General features: G+C 37.3%; 1 protein-coding gene across 3 annotated transcripts in view; it reads left to right on the top strand.

Moving 5' to 3' along the window:
* The window catches only part of AGTPBP1 (ATP/GTP binding protein 1), a 196,008-nt gene that overhangs the window by 159,283 nt on the left and 15,499 nt on the right, over nucleotides 1-21,226 (top strand). For all 3 annotated transcript variants that reach the window (XM_023229531.2, XM_023229533.2, XM_023229532.2), the window contains 2 exons: nucleotides 2,565-2,741; nucleotides 6,193-6,353. In XM_023229531.2, the coding sequence (XP_023085299.2) occupies nucleotides 2,565-2,741; nucleotides 6,193-6,353 (338 nt within the window). The remainder of the gene's footprint in view (nucleotides 1-2,564; nucleotides 2,742-6,192; nucleotides 6,354-21,226) is intronic.

The following is a 21,226-nucleotide window of genomic DNA, read 5'->3' as shown; positions in this document are numbered from 1 at the left end:
TGCTCTGTGATGTAGGTAGGGATCATCGTTCCTTCTATACAAATAAGTCCACTAAGACATCTGAGTCAGTTGACATGCTTGAGGCCTTGACCAAAATGTGGTGTGCCTAGGACTGAAATGAGCTGTGTTGCTTTAAGTCCTGTGTGCTTTCCATTCTGTCACAGTGCCTCTCTTCCTACAGTTATGCCTAAACCAGTGCCCTAGGTTATTTTCCAAAAAGCGTTTTCGGTAACCTACTGCAGCTCTTAGCAGAACTTCAAAGCACATTTTCTTTTTGGATGCCCTCTCTCTTCTTCCCCACTCCCAAATAAATAAAATGATTAGAATTATATAAAAAATGGGGAAACACTCCAGATTTATATAAAGAAGTGAGTGAAAGTTATCTTTTCCTAGTCATTCTCTTAACACTAGGCAGTTTTACTGTGTATATTGTGAGACTTGCCTCTGAGCACATCCATATAGATATGCAAGTAGCATATGCAGTTTTTGTCTTTTAATGTTTTTTAAACACTACATAATAACTTTTTCCCATGAGAATATTTATTGGTCATCTTTCCAGATCATCGTGTCTGAATCTGTCTCAGTCTTTTAAACAGTCAGATAAGATTTCCATTGTGCTTTTTTGTTATTTTTGTAGACTGTATCCAAATTTATTTACTTAGTGGTCTCTGTTGATAGTCATTTAATAAGTATTGCTAAATTGTCCTCCATAAAGATTGTACAAATTGATACTACCAAATACCATGAATGATAGTACTGTTTTTCCACACCCTTATTACATTGTACTATCATCTTTGCCAGGTGAAAATAATACCTGATTGTTAACTAGCATACCTGTAATTATAAATAAGGTTGAGTTTTCCTATGTTTTGGCCAATTATGATCTGTGTCTTTTAAAATAATCTTTTCTCATATTTTCTGCTTACTTTTGTTCAGATCATATAATTGTTATTGTTTTTTAAATAAGAACTCTATAGGCCAGGCGTGGTGGCTCACGCCTGTAATCTCAGCACTTTGGGAGGCCGAGACGAGCAGATCACTTGAGGTCGGAAGTTCGAGACCAGCCTGACCAACATGGAGAAACTCAGTCTCTACTAAAAATGCAAAATTAGATGTGGTGGCACATGCCTGTAATCCTAGCTACTTGGGAGGCTGAGACAGGAGAATTGCTTGAACCTGGGAGGCAGAGGATGTAGTGAGCCAAGATTGTGCCATTGCACTCCGGCATGGGCAACAAGAGTGAACCTGTATCTCAAAAAAACAAACAAAAAAAACAAAAACAGAAACAAAAAACCTCTCTATATATTACAAATATATTTTTTAATTTTTTGTTTATGATGTATAGTAATTTAAAATTTTATCATATTTGTTAATTTCATAAATTGTTTTTTGGAGTTTTGAGGCTTAGAAAGATTTTTTTCATTCTAAACATTTTTTTTGTTTGTTTTTGAGACGGATTCTCACACTTTGCCCAGACTGGAGTGCAGTGGGGTGATCTCAGCTCACCGCAACCTCTGCCTTCCAGGTTCAAGCGATTCTCTTGCCTCAGCCGCCCAAGTAACTGGGATTACAGGTGCCTGCCACCACGCCTGGCTAATTTTTTGTATTTTTAGTAAAGACAGAGTTTCACTACGTTGGCCAGGCTGGTCTTGAACTCCTGACCTCATGATCCACCTGTCTTGGACTCCCAAAGTGCCGAGATTACAGGCGTGAGCCACCACGCCTGGCCCATTCTGAAGTTTTAAAAGTACAGTTCCATGTTTACTATTTCTAGTTTCATTTAAAAATATTTATTAATTTTAAGTTGATATTCTCAATCCAGCTAGAATTTAATTTAATGAAGAGTGACTTTAGATTGTTTTTCTTAATGGCTATCCAGTAGTGCCAGTATTTAATGAATGATCAATCTTTTCTCCACTAATAATAAGTTTAATACATTTGGTTCTAATTCTGAACTCTCTTTCTTTCTAGAGATGCATCTATTCCTGTGTCAGTATCACAATTTAACTTAGTTTAGATCTGTAAGCTAGTTTGATATGTTGGATTATTTCTCTAGTTACAGCCTTTCCCCTGACCCTATAATTTGTCAGGGTATACTTCTATATTTATGCTTTCAGATGAAATTGAGAATAATTTCAGTTGCAGAAAACTTCGGCGGTAGTTTTGATTGTGATTGTCTTAGCTTTATTAAGTTAGGAATGATTGGCATTTACAGTGTTAAACATCTCAATTAGTCTTTTATGACTAAATTTCACATTTTAAACATTTTTTTCATATTTTTAGACATGGTTTTCTCAAATGATTTTATTTTGCTTACTGGTTATACTGTGAATGTGATTCTTCCATTGTTTTCTAACTGGATACTATATTTGTTTAGAAAAGTAGAAAATTTGAAATTAGTTAAGAGGATTGTTTTGCTGTTTGGCAAGGGATATATAATAGAACATCCACATGACTTTGCTCTGATTACTGTGTTTTCATCAAAACTTCTTAAAAATAAAAACATTTAAAATTAAAAACTACCTCTTGGTTTATTTTATCATCATCATTCTTGTTTTTAACAGACATTGCCTAAGATACTGAGCCATATTGCCCCAGCATTTTGCATGAGCAGCTGTAGCTTCGTAGTGGAAAAATCTAAAGAATCCACAGCACGTGTTGTAGTTTGGAGGGAAATAGGAGTACAAAGAAGTTATACCATGGAGAGTACTTTATGTGGATGTGATCAGGGAAAATACAAGGTAAAACATCTTAGGTTTTCTAACCACGAAAGATATTTGAAGACTTTCCTTTCATATATATCTTGCGATTTTTAAGTATATATTAAATGATGTTTGTTTTATTGAGTTACATGTAATTTGTAATAATGGAATCATATGCAGTCTTAAGAATAGGTTTTTATTTTTTGTTTTGTTGGTTTCTTCTCTGAACTAAATAGCTTGCTTGGATCCTTAAATTCTTGGTTGAGTCTGTTTATATTCATAATTTTTAAGCAAGCATATTAGAGTACACACTTACTCATTAGTAATTTATATTAACCTGTGTAAATAGTATGTTAAAAATTTTCTATTGTTTTAATTTATTGGGTGTAAATATATTTTTATGCATTTAAAATAAACACATATTTAAAAAGCAGCAGGTTTGTTATATTTAGGTTTTTGTATGTGTAGCTATTGTTTATGTGTTTGTTTGTTTATATTTTGAAAAATAAAAATAGAGACAGGGTCTCACCATATTGCCCAAACAGTTCTCAAACTCCTGGCCTCAAGCAGTCCTCCTACCTTGGCCTCTGAAAGTGCCAGGATTACAGGCATGAGCCACCGCATCTGGCCTTGTGTGTGACTTTTAAATGCATATCCCATTAGTAAACGTTTTTCTTCATTAAGACTACTCATTCGTGGTACTGTAGGCTTTTACTGGAGATAATTAGAATTTAAACTTTACTTTTGAAATTAAATACTAGTAAAATGTTAGGTGATTTTGGATTTATTAATTTTAGAGATTGAAGACTTAATGTGCAATGAGTTGGACTTGAGATAAGCAATGAGCAAAACTGGGCATTTCTGTGTCTCACCTTGGCACAGAAAGATTTTCGGGTGTCATGCTGATTATTCCACTCATTCCATTTTGTTCATTTCTTTTGTTATGGGGAAAGAGGATACTGAATCTGAGAATGATTTTTATATACCTCACATAAAGGTGGTTATAACTTCGTGTTTGGAAAGAAACATCTAACTGGTTAGCATTTAAAATGTAAACATATTATGGTTGATGTGAAATATTTTAGGAGAGCTTAAATAATGACTTTTTCAGTCTGTAACAAACTGGAAGAAAATTACATTGATTTTGCAAGAGATGTTTAAGTAAAGTAGAACTTAAATAAGTATAGTTGTAGTAAAGTAGAACTTAAATAAGAAGAGTAGTAGTAAAGTAGAACTTACTGAAATTCCAGTTCTTTCTGTTCAGTGACTCTTCCCTGAATTTTAGGTTGATCACAATGTGATCTTCCAAAGTGTAATATGAGATCTCCCTGAATATTGTAAAAACAATATTGTCAGTGTAGTTTACCTAGGGCATGGTGGTGGTGAGAGAGAAAATGTAGTCAGTGTAGTCAGTGTAGTTTACCGAGGGCATGGTGTAGTTTAGCAAGGGCATGGTGGTGGTGAGAGAGAAAATGTAGCTTTAGTACCACTCCAGCTTGCAGCCCCTGCCCCTGATCGTTGCTTCAGTGGACAACTGTTGTTAAGGGTCTCACTCAGTAAGTGTGTGGGATGGGGAAGAAACTTGAGAATCACTTTTTATAAGAATATAGGTGATTTCTAGGGAAAAACCTTGGGCTGTATGATTTATGGAAACACTGTTAATTCTTAAAGAGTTGACTTATGCAGTTGGGCTCAGAAGGTGACTTAAAGCATCACTGTCTCTGAAACTAGCTTCTGGGCAGTGGGGAAAGAAGCTATTAGGACATCTGACTTGGATACCCCTGAAATCATCCATAATATACAATAGTAGTGCTTTGTCACTCTATTTGGATTCTACTGATAGACTTTCATTGAATATAAAAATGTTTTTCGATTTCTATTTTGATAAATTTGGTCATTTTAAAAACAGATTTTTAGAAAGCTAAGATATATTTCAAAATGTAAAATGTGAAATCATTTTTTCAAGTTATTTTTGTTTTTAATGTATAAATATATAAACTTTTACAAGCAAAATGGATACCTAATACTCATTTTTCTTTGATATTGTTTAGTAAATAATGTATACATTGATTTAAAACCCTTACTGAGAGAAGTGTATTACTAAGCCAGGGCTTTCCTTTAATGTCTAAAATGCAAGATTTTGATCATAACATATACTTTTTAAAAAGTTAATAGACTTTATTTTTTAGAGCAATCACAGCAAAATTGAGTGGAAAGTACACAGAGCTCCCATACATTCCCAACCTCTCCACACACACTTAACATCTCTTAAACTTGTTAGCTGATAAGTATGTGAGTCTCATAATATTTTAGGTAACAGTCTTTTTCACCCTCAACAATATTTTTATCTTACTGAGTTTTAGGATGTAAGTATTCTTTATTTTTATTGTCTATGAACTAATTCAGAAACATGTATAACCTTTCTAAAAGTTACAAATCAAAAGGTCAAATGAATGTTCTAATGAAGTCAGTTAGGTCTTATTTCCTAGAATGTTTGGGAGTTGGCCAAACTATTTAAACCAAAAAGTTGAAAAGTTAAAAAATTACTGTAAAGTCATGTGCTTCGTGTAGAGTAAGTAACAGTTGTTACAGTTCATTTTCTTCAGTTACTGTGTGCCTTAGGAACTCACTTAGTTTGGTCACTGAAAAGCTGCTTTAAAATACTTTCTCTCGAATTGATATCAGCTGTCATCTACACCTACAACTTTTATAGGTGCAAGAATTTTGCCTTTTTTAGGGATTTATTTGTATCTGAAAAAAATGATAAGGAGTATATTAATTTGCAGGCCATTTTTATGGTTTTATGTGATAACATTTAACTTTTGGTAAACCTTATATTACTTATTGGGAAACCATTTTTTAAAAAAGATAGGGAAGTTAAGATAAAATACTCTTTTTGCTTTAGTAGGCAAAATTTGAAATGAGCATTCTGAATTGACATGGATCATAGGAATTTATTTTACCCCTACTTCATTGGCTTAGATTTGATTCTTTTTTTTTGACAGTTACCTTTATTTGCTTTTTACTGATCAATTTCTCTTATCATACAAAAGCATCTATAAAGTACTGTTCAAGTATACGTATTGGAGCCTTGATTTTAATACTATAATATTTCAACATTAGCATACAAAGTAGTGAATTACAAGAAATACTAACAAGCTCTTGTTAAAATACAGTTTCTCACATGAATTCTACAAGTAACATTAATCACAAAGTGTTACTGTATTTTTCCCCCTAGTGTGATGGTGAAAATAGTTTGCATCATAGTGAAAGAGAATAGACATTTTAGAAATTGTCTTTTAGGACAGTTTCATTTGTGACTTAGAATAATCTTGTACTGTTAAGATGTTAAACGTATTGAGTCCTACTTCCATACAAAGTACCAGCCTTTTAATTTTATTAATATAAATTCCTTTTATATAATTTCATTGAGATGTATCCAGAAGATAGCAAACTTTGTAATTATATGCACAATATTCTTTATTTCAAGGGTTTACAGATTGGTACCCGAGAACTGGAAGAGATGGGAGCAAAATTTTGTGTTGGTCTTTTACGTTTGAAAAGACTGACCTCTCCATTGGAGTATAATCTGCCTTCCAGCCTGCTTGACTTTGAAAATGATTTAATTGAATCAAGCTGCAAAGTAACTAGGTAGGACAAAATGGTTTATTCTTTTATTATATTGTAGTATGTTATTAGACGTCATTAAAATAGCTTAGCATAGAAAAGGCATGGAAATTTTGACAGGCGAGAACATGTTTAGAATTAATATAATTAAGTTAATACATCTAATATTTGTTCCAAATTATTATACTGCTGATTCTTTTAATGTTGATATTTGGATGAGATTTTAATAAAAACATATTTCAAATATTTTTAGTGGTTGTGCTGGTTTACTTTTAACCCCAAACTGAACAATGCGAGAAATATTGTACTTAGCTAATATCTAAGTTAAGAGGGCTTAGACAGCTGAGTGCAGTGGCTCATGCCTGTAATCCCAGCACTACTCGGGAGGCTGAGTCAGGAGAATCACTTGAACCTGGGAGGTGGAGGTTGCAGTGAGCCGAGATTTCACTACTGCACTCTAGCCTGGGCAATAGAGGGAGACGCTATCTCAAAAAAAAAAAAAAAGTCTCATTTTATAGAACCTTCATGATTTTTGTTGTTAGGTATTAACTTGTCATCAAATTTGTGTTAATTTATTGCTCTGCACTGTTATGTCAGTATAGTAGTTTTAGGTGTGACAAACATTACTTGGAACTCAATTCTTCATGAATGTGATAATTTAGACAAATAATCACCTGCATTCTCTACCCTTCAAAGTACCTCCTAAACAAGAATAGAAATGAATATAAAGATTGTCAATTCTCACTGATACTTAAGCCTCCTTTCAAATTTTAATTCATGTATTCTTAATGTAGTCAACAGACACGTTACCGGTGCTTTGGATATACTTATGCTTACTAATGCTTCACAACTATGGTTATGATTAGACCCTCCACTGGTCTTACTGTTTTAAGAGGAGTATATATATTTTGAAAAGCACATATTTTAAAGAAATCACATGTACTGCTATATCACAAATGTTTTAACATTTTGATAGTTGTGTTTCCATATAATTGATTTCCTTTGTAATCATATTTATTTTGTTTTATATATTTAAAAGTATTATGAGAAGGAGTTTATAGGCCTCATCAAACTCTTTTTTTAAATTTCTTTTTATTATTATACTTGAAGTTCTATGGTACATGTGCACAACGTGCAGGTTTGTTACATATGTAGACATGTGTCATGTTGGTGTGCTGCACCTGTTAATTCGTCATTTACATTAGGTATCTCTACTAATGCTATCCCTTCCCACTCCCCTGACCCCATGACAGGCCCCGGTGTGTGACATTCCCCACCCTGTGTCCAAGTGTTCTCAAGTTCAATTCCTACCTATGAGTGAGAACATGCGGTATTTGGTTTTCTTTCCTTGTGATAGTTTGCTTAGAATGATGGTTTCCAGCTACATCCATGTCCCTACAAAGGGCATGAACTCATCCTCTTTTATGGCTGCATAGTATTCCATGGTGTATATGTGCTACATTTTCTTTATCCAGTCTATCACTGATGGACATTTGGGTTGGTTCCAAGTCTTTGCTATTGTGAACAGTGCTGCAATAACCATACGTGTGCATGTGTCTTTATAGCAGCGTGATTTATAGTCCTTTGGGTATATGCCCACTAATGGGATGGCTGGGTCAAATGGTATTTCTAGTTCTAGATCCTTGAGGAATCGCCACACTGTCTTCCACAATGGTTGAACTAATTTACAGTCCCACCAACAGTGTAAAAGCATTCCCATTTCTCCACATCCTCTCCAGCACCTGTTGTTTCCTGACTTTTTAATGATCGCCATTCTAACTGGTGTGAGATGGTATCTCATTGTGGTTTTGATTTGCATTTCTCTGATGGCCAGTGATGATGAGCATTTTTTCATGTGTCTGTTGGCTGCATAAATGTCTTCTTTTGAGAAGTGTCTGTTCATATCCTTTGCCCAGTTTTTGATGGGGTTGTTTGATTTTTTTCTTGTAAATTTGTTTGAGTTCTTTGTAGATTCTGGATATTAGCCCTTTGTCAGATGGATAGATTGTAAAAATTTTCTCCCATTCTGTAGGTTGCCTGTTCATGCTGATGGTAGTTTCTTTTGCTGTGCAGAAGCTCTTTAGTTTAATTAGATCTCATTTGTCAATTTTGGCTTTTGTTGCCATTGCTTTTGGTGTTTTAGTCATGAAGTCCTTGCCCATGCCTGTGTCCTGAATGGTATTGCCTAGGTTTTCTTCTAGGGTTTTTATGGTTTTAGGTCTAACATGTAAGTCTTTAATCCATCTTGAATAAATTTTTGTACAAGGTGTAAGGAAGGGATCCAGTTTCAGCTTTCTGCATATGGCTAGCCAGTTTTCCCAACACCATTTATTAAATAGGGAATCCTTTCCTCATTTCATGTTTTTGTCAGGTTTGTCAAAGATCAGATGGTTGTAGATGTGTGGTGTTATTTCCGAGGGCTCTATTCTGTTCCATTGGTCTATATCTCTGTTTTGGTACCAGTACCATGCTGTTTTGGTTACTGTAGCCTTGTAGTATAGTTTCAAGTCAGGTAGCGTGATGCTTCCAGCTTTGTTCTTTCGGCTTAGGATTGTCTTGGCAGTGCGGGCTCTTTTTTGGTTCCATAAGAACTTTAGTTTTTTCCAATTCTGTGAAGAAAGTCATTGGTAGCTTGATGGGGATGGCATTGAATCTATAAATTACCTTGGGCAGTATGACCATTTTCACAGTATTAGATTCTTCCTATCCATGAGCATGGAATGTTCTTCCATTTGTTTGTATCCTCTTTTATTTCATTGAGCAGTGGTTTGTAGTTCTCTTTGAAGAGGTCCTTCACATCCCTTGTAAGTTGTATTCCTAAGTATTTTATTCTCTTTGAAGCAATTGTGAATGGAAGTTCACTCATGATTTGGCTCTCTGTTTGTCTGTAATTGGTGTATAAGAATGTTTGTGATTTTTGCATGTTGATTTTGTATCCTGAGACTTTGCTGAAGTAGCTTATCAGCTTAAGGAGATTTGGGGCTGAGACGATGGGGTTTTCTAAATATACAATCATGTCATCTGCAAACAGGGACAATTTGACTTCCTTTTTCCGTAATTGAATATCCTGTATTTCTTTCTCTTGCCTGATTGCCCTGGCCAGAACTTCCAGCACTATGTTGAATAGGAGTGATGAGAGAGGGCACCCCTGTCTTGTGCCAGTTTTCAAAGAGGATGCTTCCAGTTTTTGCCCATTCTGTATGATATTAGCTGTGGGTTTGTCGTAAGTAGCTCTTACGATTTTGAGATATGTCCCACCAATACTGAATTTATTGAGAGTTTTTAGCATGAAGGGCTGTTGAATTTTGTGAAAGGCCTTTTCTGCATCTTTTGGGATAATCATGTGGTTTTTGTCTTTGGTTCTGTTTACATGATGGATTATGTTTATTGATTTGCCTATGTTGAACCAGCCTTGCATCCCGGGGATGAAGCCATCTTGATCGTGGTGGATAAGCTTTTTAATGTGCTGCTGGATTTGGTTTGCCAGTATTTTATTGAGGATTTTTGCATCAATGTTCTTCAGGGATTTTTTTTGTTGTGTCTCTGCCAGGCTTTGGTATCAGGATGATGTTGGCCTCATGAAATGAGTTAGGGAGGATTCCCTCTTTTTCTATTGATCGGAATAGTTTCAGAAGGAATGGGACCGGCTCTTGTTTGTACCTCTGGTAGAATTAGGCTGTGAATCTGCTGGTCCTGGACTTTTTTTGGTTGATAGGCTATTAATCATTGCCTCAATTTCAGAGCCTGTTATTGGTCTATTCAGGGATTCAACTTCTTCCTGGTTTAATCTTGGGTGGATATATGTGTCCAATAATTTATCCATTTCTTCTAGATTTTCTAGTTTATTTACGTAGAGGTGTTTATAGTATTCTCTGATGGTAGTTTGTGTTTCTGTGAGATCGGTGGTGATAACCCCTTTATCATTTTTTTATTGTGTCTATTTGATTCTTCTCTCTTTCTTCTTTATTAATCTTGCTAGCAGTCTATCAATTTTGTTGATCTTTTCAAAAAACCAGCTTCCGGATTCATTGTTTTGTTTTTTTTTTTGAAGGGTTTTTTGTGTCTCTGTCTCCTTCAGTTCTACTCTAATCTTAGTTATTTTTTGCCTTCTGCTGGCTTTTGAATGTGTTTGCTCTTGCTTCACTAGTTCTTTTAATTGTGTTGTTAGGGTGTCAATTTTAAATCTTTCCTGCTTTCTCTTGTGAGCATTTAGTGCTATAAATTTCCCTCTACACACTGCTTTAAATGTGTCCCAGAGATTCTGGTATGTTGTGTCTTTGTTCTCATTGGTTTCAAAGAACATCTTTATTTCTGCCTTAATTTCGTTATATACCCAGTAGTCATTCAGGAGTAGGTTGTTCAGTTTCCATGTAGTTGAGCAGTTTTGAGTGAGTTTCTTAGTCCTGAGTTCTAGTTTGATTGCACTGTGGTCTGAGAGACAGTTTGTTTTAATTTCTGTTCTTTTACATTTGCTGAGGAGTGCTTTACTTCCAACTATGTGGTCAATTTTGGAATAAGTGCGATGTGGTGCTGAGAAGAATGTATATGCTGTTGATTTGGGGTGGAGAGTTCTGTAGATGTCTATTAGGTCCGCTTGGTGCAGAGATGAGTTCAATTCCTGGATATCCTTGTTAACTTTCTGTCTCGTTGATCTGTCTAATGTTGACAATGAGGTGTTGAAGTCTCCCATTATTATTGTGTGGGAATCTAAGTCTCTTTGTAAGTCTCTGAGGACTTGCTTTATGAATCTGGGTGGTCCTGTATTGAGTGCATACATATTTAAGATAGTTCTTCTTGTTGAATTGACCCCTTTACCATTACGTAATGGCCGTGGTTTCTTCTGATCTTTGTTGGTTTAAAGTCTGTTTTATCAGAGACTAGGATTGCAACCCCTGCCTTTTTTTTCTTTTGCTTTCCATTTGCTTGGTAGATCTTCCTCCATCCCTTTATTTTGAGCCTTTGTGTGTCTCTGCACATGAGATGGGTCTCCTGAATACAGCACACTGATGGGTCTTGACTCTTTATCCAATTTGTCAGTCTGTGTCTTTTAATTGGAGCATTTAGCCCATTTACATTTAAGGTTAATACTGTTATGTGTGAATTTGATCCTGTCATTATGATGTTAGTTAGCTGGTTATTTTGCTCGTTTGTTGATGCAGTTTCTTCCTAGCATCGATAGTCTTTACAATTTGGGATGTTTTTGCAGTGGCTGGCACCCAGTTGTTCCTTTTCATGTTTAATGCTTCCTTCAGGAGCTCTTGTAAGGCAGGCTTGGTGGTGACAAAATCTCTTAGCATTTGTTTGTCTATAAAGGATTTTATTTCTCCTTCACTTATGAAGTTTAGTTTGGCTGGATATGAAATTCTGGGTTGAAAATTCTTTTAAGAATGTTCATTATTAGCCCCCACTCTCTTCTGGCTTGTAAAGTTTCTGCCAAGAGATCCACTGTTAGTCTGATGGGCTTTCCTTTGTGGGTAACCCAACCTTTCTCTCTGGCTGACATTAACATTTTTTCCTTCATTTCCACTTTAGTGAATCTGACAGTTATGTGTATTGGAGTTGCTCTTCTCAAGGGGTATCTTTGTGTTGTTCTCTGTATTTCCTGAGTTTGAATGTTGGCCTGCCTTGCTAGGTTGGGGAAGTTCTCCTGGAAAATATCCTGAAGAGTGTTTTCCAACTTGGTTCCATTCTCCCTGTCGCTTTCAGGTATACCAATGAGATGTAGATTTGGTCTTTTCACATAATCCCATATTTCTTGGAGGCTTTGTTCATTTCTTTTTATTCTTTTTTCTCTAAGCTTCTCTTCTTGCTTCATTTCATTCATTTGATCTTTGGTCACTGATACCCTTTCTTCCACTTGATCAAATCGGCTACTGAAGCTTCTGCATATGTCACGTAGTTCTCGTGCCATGGTTTTCAGCTCCATCAGGTCATTTAAGGACTTCTCTAGAGTGGTTATTCTAGTTAGCCATTCATCTAATCATTTTTCAAGGTTTTTAGCTTCTTTGCAATGGGTTCGAACATCCTCCTTTAGCTTGGAGAAGTTTGTTATTACTGATTGTCTGAAGGCTTCTTCTCTCAACTCATCGAAGTCATTCTCCGTCCAGCTTTGTTCCGTTGCTAACGAGGAGCTGCGTTCCTTTGGAGGAGAAGAGGCGCTCTGATTTTTAGAATTTTCAGCTTTTCTGCTCTGGTTTCTCCCCATCTTTGTGGTTTTATTTACCTTTGGTCTTTGATGATAGTGACGTACTGATGGGTTTTTGGTGTGGGTGGCCTATCGGTTCTCAGATCTCAAACTTGGTGCTGGGAGAACCACTACTCTCTTCAAAGCTTTCAGACAGGGACATTTAAGTCTGCAGAAGTTTCTGCTGCCTTTTGTTCAGCTATGCCCTGCCCCCAGAAGTGAAGTCTACAGAGGCAGGCAGGCCTTCTTGAGCTGTGGTGGACTCCACCCAGTTTGAGCTTGCCAGCTGCTTTGTTTACCTACTCAAGCCTCAGCAATGGCGGGCATCCCTCCCCCAGCCTCACTGCTGCCTCAGAGTTTGATCTCAGACTGATGTGCTAGCAGTGAGCGAGGCTTCATGGGCGAGGCCTCATCATACTCTTTAAGGGAACTGTGGCATAAAAAAGGTTAAGAGCTCCTCATCCTTATCATTGCATATATATAAAAATACAAACCAAGCCAGGCACGGTGGCTCACACCTGTAATCCCAGCACTTTGCAAGGCCAAGGTGGGCGGATCACTTGAGGTCAGGTCAGGAGTTCCAGACCAGCTTGGCCAACATGGCGAAACCCCATCTCTACTAAAAATACAAAAATTAGCCCAGCATGATGGTGTGTGCCTGTAGTCCTAGCTACTCAGGAGGCTGAGGCAGGAGAATCGCTTGAACCCAGGAGGCAGAGGTTGTAGTGAGCTGAGAACCTGCCACTGCACTCCAGTCTGGGTGACAGAGTGAAACCATGCCTCAAAAAATAAAATAAAATAAAATAACGACAACAACAACTAATAATGTCCAATTACATATTCAGTTTTCTTTTGAGATTTTACTGTAGCTCTTTCTCCTGTTTATTGATGTAGGAAACTAGTCACTTTTTCCTCCATGCTATCATTCCTCTTTGTCTATCTCAGATGAATTTTTTACATACTTCTGACTTTTCCTTGACTTCTGTATCCTGACACTTTTGAGGATTAGTGGTTCTCAATCTGCGTTTGTCTGTGTTGCATGATTATATTCAGATTATGCATCTTTGGCGAGACTATCACGGATACTGTGTGCTTCTCAGTGCATCTTATCGTAGAACGCAGTTTTAATTTATTCCATTACTCAAGATGTTCCCTTTGATCATTTAATTAAGATGGTATCTGCCAAACTTCTCCATTATGAAGTTAGTTTTTTCCTCTTTTATAATTAATAAATATTTTTATGGGCACGTACTTTGAAACTGTCAGTATTCCATTTTATCATCCTACTTTTAATTTATTCATTTATGTATTGGGTTTATGATTTATAATTTTAATTCAGTGAGTTTTAATCTATTGCTGTCATTGTTTATTTTGATGCTTAAAATTTTCCTGATTTGGCCCCTTCAAACTTCTGTATGTTTTTTATATGTCCCCATCATTTTTTGAGGATTTCCTTGCTTTTTGGCAGAAAAAGATTTCCCAGGCCGTCATTGCATGTTCTTTATCTCAGTGTTGGAATCAGTCATTTCTTCAATGCTCCCTGATTCCTTTTGGTGGAAAACAGTATTTATATGTAAGCCTCGGTGCTAGTTGTTATTTATTGCTTTTATGATGTTACTGCTCTGAAGTCCTCTCAGTGGACAGAGCTATAGAATATATTTAAGTATTTACATACATGAATTTATATGTATGTGCACACATGCATATACATGCGTGCTCAAATAAAGACAGACATAACCTGAAAATTCTGAGTTCACAGTGATATGTTCAATTCTGATTCTACACCTAAGGGTTAAGTCTAGTTTTTAAATTTTAAATGTCTAATTCCCTTCCTTAACAATGAGAAACCTGGCTGTCATTATCTTGAATATTTTTTACTTATTCGATCAACCTGCCTGTGTGTAACTAATCTTCTATCTCACTGCTCTCTCTCGGATGCCTTCCTCACCCTGCTTAGGTTCCAACAATTCAAAGGGAGGGAGCTTCTTAAAAATTATTTTTGTAATCTCAGTGTCTGTCATATAGTAGCTATTCATTGACCAATTATGTTCTATTAATGAGTCATTATGTTTAGGTGTTTATTGCAAACCTATTATGGGCACAGTGTGGAGCTAGAATCTCTACAAAAGTAGGAGAAATGGGAAATGAGAGCTCACGTCCTGAGGGGAGCCGATAGTATAATGGAGAAAGCACAGTTTATGTTGGTGAAGTGGCATGATGGTGTTATAAAAGAGTACAGAAATAACAGTTAAAAATTACATAGACATTTGGAGAAAAAGAGTGACTAAGTGAAGTGTGGGTTTATCTGGGAGAGTTTTTCCCAAGTCATTAGGTTTTAGGGTAGGGCTTGAAAGGTAATAGTAGATGAGGTTTGGTAAAGAAATAGCAGCTGAACGTGAAGCAAACAAAGTTAGCAATGGAAAATACAGTAGCCCCCTTATCCTTGTTTTCACTTTCCATGGTTTCATTTACCTGTGGTCAAATGCAGTCCAAAAACATTAAATGGAAAATTCCAGAAATAAACAGTTCATAAATTTTAAATTGCATGTTGTTCTCAGTAACGTGGTGACGTCTCCTGCCATCCCACTCCATTCCACCTGGGACATGAGTCATTGTTTTTGTCCAGTGTAGCCACACTATAGACACACTCTACCCTCCCCCTGCACCCCTTAGTCACTTAGTAGCTGTCTCAGTTATCAGATGGAAAGAAACAGATATATGGGGTTGGTACCATCCACAGTTTCAGGCATGAACAGAGGGGCCTTGATCTTGTCCTCTGCAGGTAATAGGGGACTACTGTAGACTAGGTAAGGTGGAAAGACTTATCTGGAGCTTAGAAAAGTTAAGACTGAAGAAAACATCAGAGAAGCAAGTGTTCAGTTCTTTGCTAATGAGTAGAGATTTTATAGAAGAAGAAATAGTAATTGTGTCTTTAAGTAGGGAATGATAAATGATCCATCCTACATGAAAAATGTATTCATTCAAAACATTTGGAAGCTTATAGTAGCCTGGTACTTCTATGACGTAAGCACCAGCTAATGTGGAACTCTGAAGAGAGTGGCGGCTGCAGAGCGATCTGGAGTTGTTTTTTGAGGTGGATACTTCTGGTGTGATATGACACAGTACTAGCGTACTGCTATTCAGTTTACGCTGCTTCTTAAATGTAAATTTGTTGTTGTTATTGTTTTGTTTTTCATGTAATACAGATAGAGTAAATAAGGGGGATGAGGGAGCTTCTGACTGTGGGATGAAGAAGAAACTAGCAGCTTTATAATTTCAGATCAGATCTTTGGTATATACTTGTTGCTTTTAAGCCTGCTTTCCCCCACCCAATACAGGTTGGCAAAGCTTTTTTCCTTAGTTACTGCTATTTATTATTTTAATATCTTATTTTATAGTAATTGCTTATTCATTTCAGCTATTCTTTTTCTTGCTCTTGGAAACTTTTCAGGAATAAGTGCAAATTCTTGTCATTATTTACATTATTGGTAATGTGATGTGGGGGATATTGTACATGTTTCTTATCCTTAACTCCTTCTCTTAGCTGTTGATATTCATCCTTCAGTTGTACTCTGCATCAGTGATCACTAATAAAAGTTACTTTGGTAACAACAGCCATAGTTAATTAACACAGGTCACTTGGGTTTATTTGTTGAGTGGGAAACGGGTGGTGTGTTCATAAACTTTCCTTTGAGCATTTTTTCCTTCATCTTCTTTTGCTTTTTCTCCTCTTCCACATCTCAACTTACCTGCTTTCCGTGGGTGATATTCATTCCTGTGACTTCACATTCTACCTGTATGTTGACAACTCCAAAATAGTTACAATCTCTCAGACCTGTGGATCCATCTTCCAACTTGCTTATGTACACCTGGACACAAAATTAACTGGTCTAGAACTCAGCTTGTGACTGCTGCTCCCAGAGCAAACCTGTTCATTCTTAGCCATCCCTGTCCACCCAGATGCTTGTGTCTTATTCTTGGCATTTTCCTCTTTCTCTCTTACCCCAACCCAATCCATCACCCAGAACTTTTCGATTTCTCTTCTATTTCTCAGAGCATTCATTTCTCTCCATCTCCTTTACCATTATAGTAGTCCAGGCTGCCATTACCCTTTGCCTGGACGACTCCAGTAACCTTCTGACTGGTCTTGCTCCATGTACTTTACTTCTGGTATCCTCCACCTTCTTTGCATGCACTGGTCACTCTCATGCTTAGAAACCATTATCAGTGTCCCAGGTGTGCAATGGAATATATCCATTGTCAGAGTCTCTGAGATCCAGCATAAGCCACCTACACCTTCCTCTTCTCTTTCAGCTTGTCCTACTCTTACTTTGTATCCTTATCACTCTGACTGCACTGACCACCCTTGAATTTTCAGAACAGTGCTTCTAAACCAGCTATGGCAAAGGTGTTCTACAACTTTTTCTGTACCGATACTTGAGTAAAAATGCGGTGAGAACGAAATACTATGAAAATGGAAGAGAGGACCCCAAAGAATACAAATATGAGCTCTAATTTCTTATTATTAGATTCACCATACCTATAATTTCTGTGTCAAATTGTTATAAGGGTTTCTGAACACTTCATTTCAGTTTCTGTACTTTTGTCACCATGGGCCAGTAACAAAGAGTTTGTGGACCACACTGGTCAGTGGACCACACCTTGAGTAGCCTTATTTTAGAACAGATCAATCTCTTTGTCACTCTAGGGTCTTTGCATTTTTGGTTTTCTCTACCAAAATGTCTGTGCCTCCACTTCTTTAAGATTGTATTATTATCCTCAGTCTGGTTCAGTTTCAGTACATTGTGTTTAGGAGTAGACTTATTTTTAATATATCTTGCTTGACACGTAATAGGTACTTTTAATTTGAGGACTCTTGACTTCAGTTTTGAAGTTCTCAACCACTTTCTCTTTGAAAATTGCTTCTTTATCATTCCCTTTATTCTGTTCTTTTAGAATTCCTGTACTGGAATTTCTCAGTCTGTTCTCCATGCATATCTCTTAACCACTTTTTCATGTTTTCTTTTCCTGCTACAGTCTAGGTAAATTCTTCAGTAGCATTTTATAATTCACCAACTAGTTCCAGAATTTATCTCCTGGGAGATTTTTATTTTAATGACTATGTATTTCACATCTAATTTGCTCTGTTTTGTTTCTGCATTTATTTCACATTTTCTTTCTTCTTTTTTTTGAGACAGGGTCTCATTCTGTCACCCAGACTGGAATACAGTGGCACAGTCTCGACTCACTGCAACCTCCACCTCCCAGGCTCAAACGATTCTTCTGCTTCAGCCTCCTGAGTAGCTGGAATTACAGGCAGGTGCCACGCCTGACTAACTTTTGTATTTTTAGTAGAGACGGGGCTTCACCATGTAGGCCAGGCTGGTCTTGAACTCCTGACTTCAAATGATTCACCTGCCTCAGCCTCCCAGAGTGCTGAGATTACAGGCCTGAGCCACCACACCCAGCCCTTGCATTTTCTTGTTTATCTTATGACTGTTATTCTTTCCTTCTTTGAAGACCCTAAGCACTTTCAAAGTCATTTGTAGATTGTGCTATTTATTTTTATTGTGTTGGTAAATTCATCTACTATTTCTCATGATCCTATAGTTTGCAGGCTCGCTTTGAGTAAGAGTCCCCCACTCCCAGGCCTTTCAAGCCTCTCCCCGTAACCTTTTAATGATTTTGTGATTCCTTCTACCTGGCCCTCTCAGGGCTCCAGCACAAGTTTATGGTAGCATGATACTGACATTGCAGACTTCCCATCCTTTAGTGATTGGGGATTTTCCAGGACAAGTCACTGAGTTCATGAAAGTTCTGGCTGTGATTCCCTCTGTCTTTCTTTCTGACTTTATAATTGCAATGCTATAAAGTCTTTAGCTTTAGGCAGAAGTCTCAGCCTTATTTTCTCAGCCTCCTTTCTAAAGTGGGAAGCCTTACTCCAGCTGCTGCCTTCACAAGTCTGAATTTAGCTGCCTGCCTGTAGGGCACTTTGTCAGCCTCTCTGTTGCCTTGAAGGAGCTACTGCTGCCTGCTTTTGGACCTGGTGGCACACCCATGACCTGACTTCGTGATTCTGTTCTTTTTCCGGTCCAAGGAAATATATATCTTATTTCTATATGCATATGTGTCATTTTTGTCATCCTATTTTGTATTTTACCTAATCATTGCTCTGTCTTTGGGACAGGGATAACAGGAACCTGAAAGCATGTACTTTTCTCTACCAGTTTTTTTTTCTTTTTTTTGAGACAGGGTCTTGCTCTGTTGCCCATGCTGGAATGCAGTGGCATGATCATAGTTCACTGCAGCCTCAACCTCCTGGGCTCAAGCAGTCCTCCCATCTCAGCCTCCTGAGTAGCTGGGACTATAGACACATGCTAATTTTTTTTTTTTTTTTTTTTTTTTTTAGTGGAGAGGGAGCCTCCCTATGTTGCCCAAGCTGGTTTTGAACTCCTGGGCTCAAGCAGTCTTCCCACCTCGGCCTCCCAAAGTGCTGGGATTATAGGCATGAGCCACTGTGCCTGGCTTCAATACCAACTTTTAAGAGAAGCCTTTTGCTCACACTTGGCCTAGCTAACTCCTAGTTAACCCCAGAGATTGTATCTGTGCTCTTTAGTACTGTATAATGTGCCATTCATGGTACCTTGCAGTGTGTGCCCGTCACATATTGAGTTATTCAAATAAGAGGTAGGTAGCTATGTAAGATTTAAAAATTCAATTGAATTAGATTTCTGGGAATAGCACTGTCTTATATGCCCTAATTAATCATGTAAGCACATTAGACTTTATCCTTTAGTCATTTGGGAGTTTTAAAGCCACTGACAAAGTATGCCATTTTACCTGAAAGAAGTGTATGCATTTTTTGGAAACTGTGAAGGTGGAGGCAAGAAAATTCTTAAGGAAAGTGTTTGGAATCATTTATATTTGAGAGGAGGATGAGTGCTTCAGTAAGAATAGTGAGGATAAGGGGCAATGATTGCTTGAGGAGGTAGTATTAGGTAACATTGGAGGGTCATAATGAGGAATATGGAATCAGAGTAGGGGAAGCCACATTTCCAAGTGTAAGTGAAAAGGGTAAATGACAGTATTAGAGATGGAACTAGGAGACCACTTAACTTTTACTAAGATCACCCCCCTGTCCTTTTCTCTTTATTGTCTGTGCTCTTCTGGATCCCTTCTTTGTCCTTATAATTTTTAATCTATTTCGTGGTCCTAATGTGAAACTGAGGTATCAAGTTAATGAATATAAGTTCCCCCAACTTTTTTTTAGTTGAGTTCACCCTTTTATAATCTTTCAAATCCATCTTTCCCTGCCAGAATTTTGCTTAATTCAACCTCTATGCAGTGTGGATCGTGTTATTCCACAAACTAGCCCTCAATTCAGTTTTATCCTTCTTGGTTTTAACTATTTCCCGAGATACTGTATCTGTTATAAATTAATTTATTTTCATTTATAGGCAATGTATATCAAATATGCTTGATAATTGCAGCAATAAGAATAAATGTTTACATTAAATATCTTTTTCAACATAAGTAGTAACTCATTGACAGATGTTATCCTAGTCCGCTCAGACTGCTATAATGAAGTACAATAGGCTGGATGGCTTATAAATGACAGAAATTCATGTCTCACAGTTCTGGAGGTTGTGAAGTCCAAGAGCAAGGCAACAGCAGATTTGGTGTTTGATCAGGGCCTGCTTCCTCATAGGTGGCCTTCTTCTCACTGTTACCTCACGTGACATAAACATTCAGTTCATTACTTTTCATCCCTGTTCTCATATCCCAAAATTCATGTCCTTCTCACAAGCAAAATACGTCATTTCCATCTCAATAGCCCCAAAGTGTTCGCTTATTCCAACATTAACTCAAAAGTTTAAAGTCCAAAGACTCATGTGAGTACAGTCATGAATCATTTAACAATAGGAATACATTCTGAGAAATGTGTTGTTAGGTGATTTCACCATCATATGACTATCATATAGTGTATTTGCAGTAACCGAGATGGTATAGCCCATCACACACCTCGGATATATGGTCTAGCCTATTGCTCCTAGGCTACAAGCCTGTACAGCATGGGACCGTATGGAATACTATATATAATTGTAACACAATTGGAAGTATTTCTGAATTTGAACATATTTGAATATAGAAAAAGCACAGTAAAAATATGGTATTGTAATTGGGACCACTGTCATGTATGCATGACATTGTTGATTGAAACATCATTGGAGCATATGACTGTGTCATCTAAATCAGATATGGGTGAGATTCAAGATATAATTTGTCCTGAGGCAAATTTTCCTTTAGCTGTGAGCCTGTGGAATCAACCAAGTTAGGTGCTTCTAAAATGCAATGGGAGGACAAGAACAGGACAGACATTTTTATTCCAAAAAGAAAAAGGAGTGACAATTCTTGAGCATGTCCAAAACCTGAAGGCTTGAAAATGATCTTTAGCTGCATTCTCTGCTCTTCAGGCCCACTGGGGCTGTCGTTCCACCTTCTGGACATACTCAAGTGGGGGCTCCATCCCTACAGTTTTGCTGGCCAGTGGTTGGATTCCTAAGCCTCCAGGCAGTCCTGTCCCCATGGCTTTGCTGGGCCTTGCCCTGGTAGCAGCTCTTTGCGGTGGCCTTGCCCTTGTGGTTCCTTGCCTGGGTTGTGTGCCTATGGCTCCATCCTTCAATATCTAGGTGGAGGTGGCCATGCTCCCCAG

This window comes from Piliocolobus tephrosceles, chromosome 14, assembly GCF_002776525.5.
Source record: "Piliocolobus tephrosceles isolate RC106 chromosome 14, ASM277652v3, whole genome shotgun sequence".
Taxonomy (NCBI): Eukaryota; Metazoa; Chordata; class Mammalia; order Primates; family Cercopithecidae; genus Piliocolobus; species Piliocolobus tephrosceles.
This window is presented reverse-complemented; position numbering and strand designations above follow the sequence as displayed.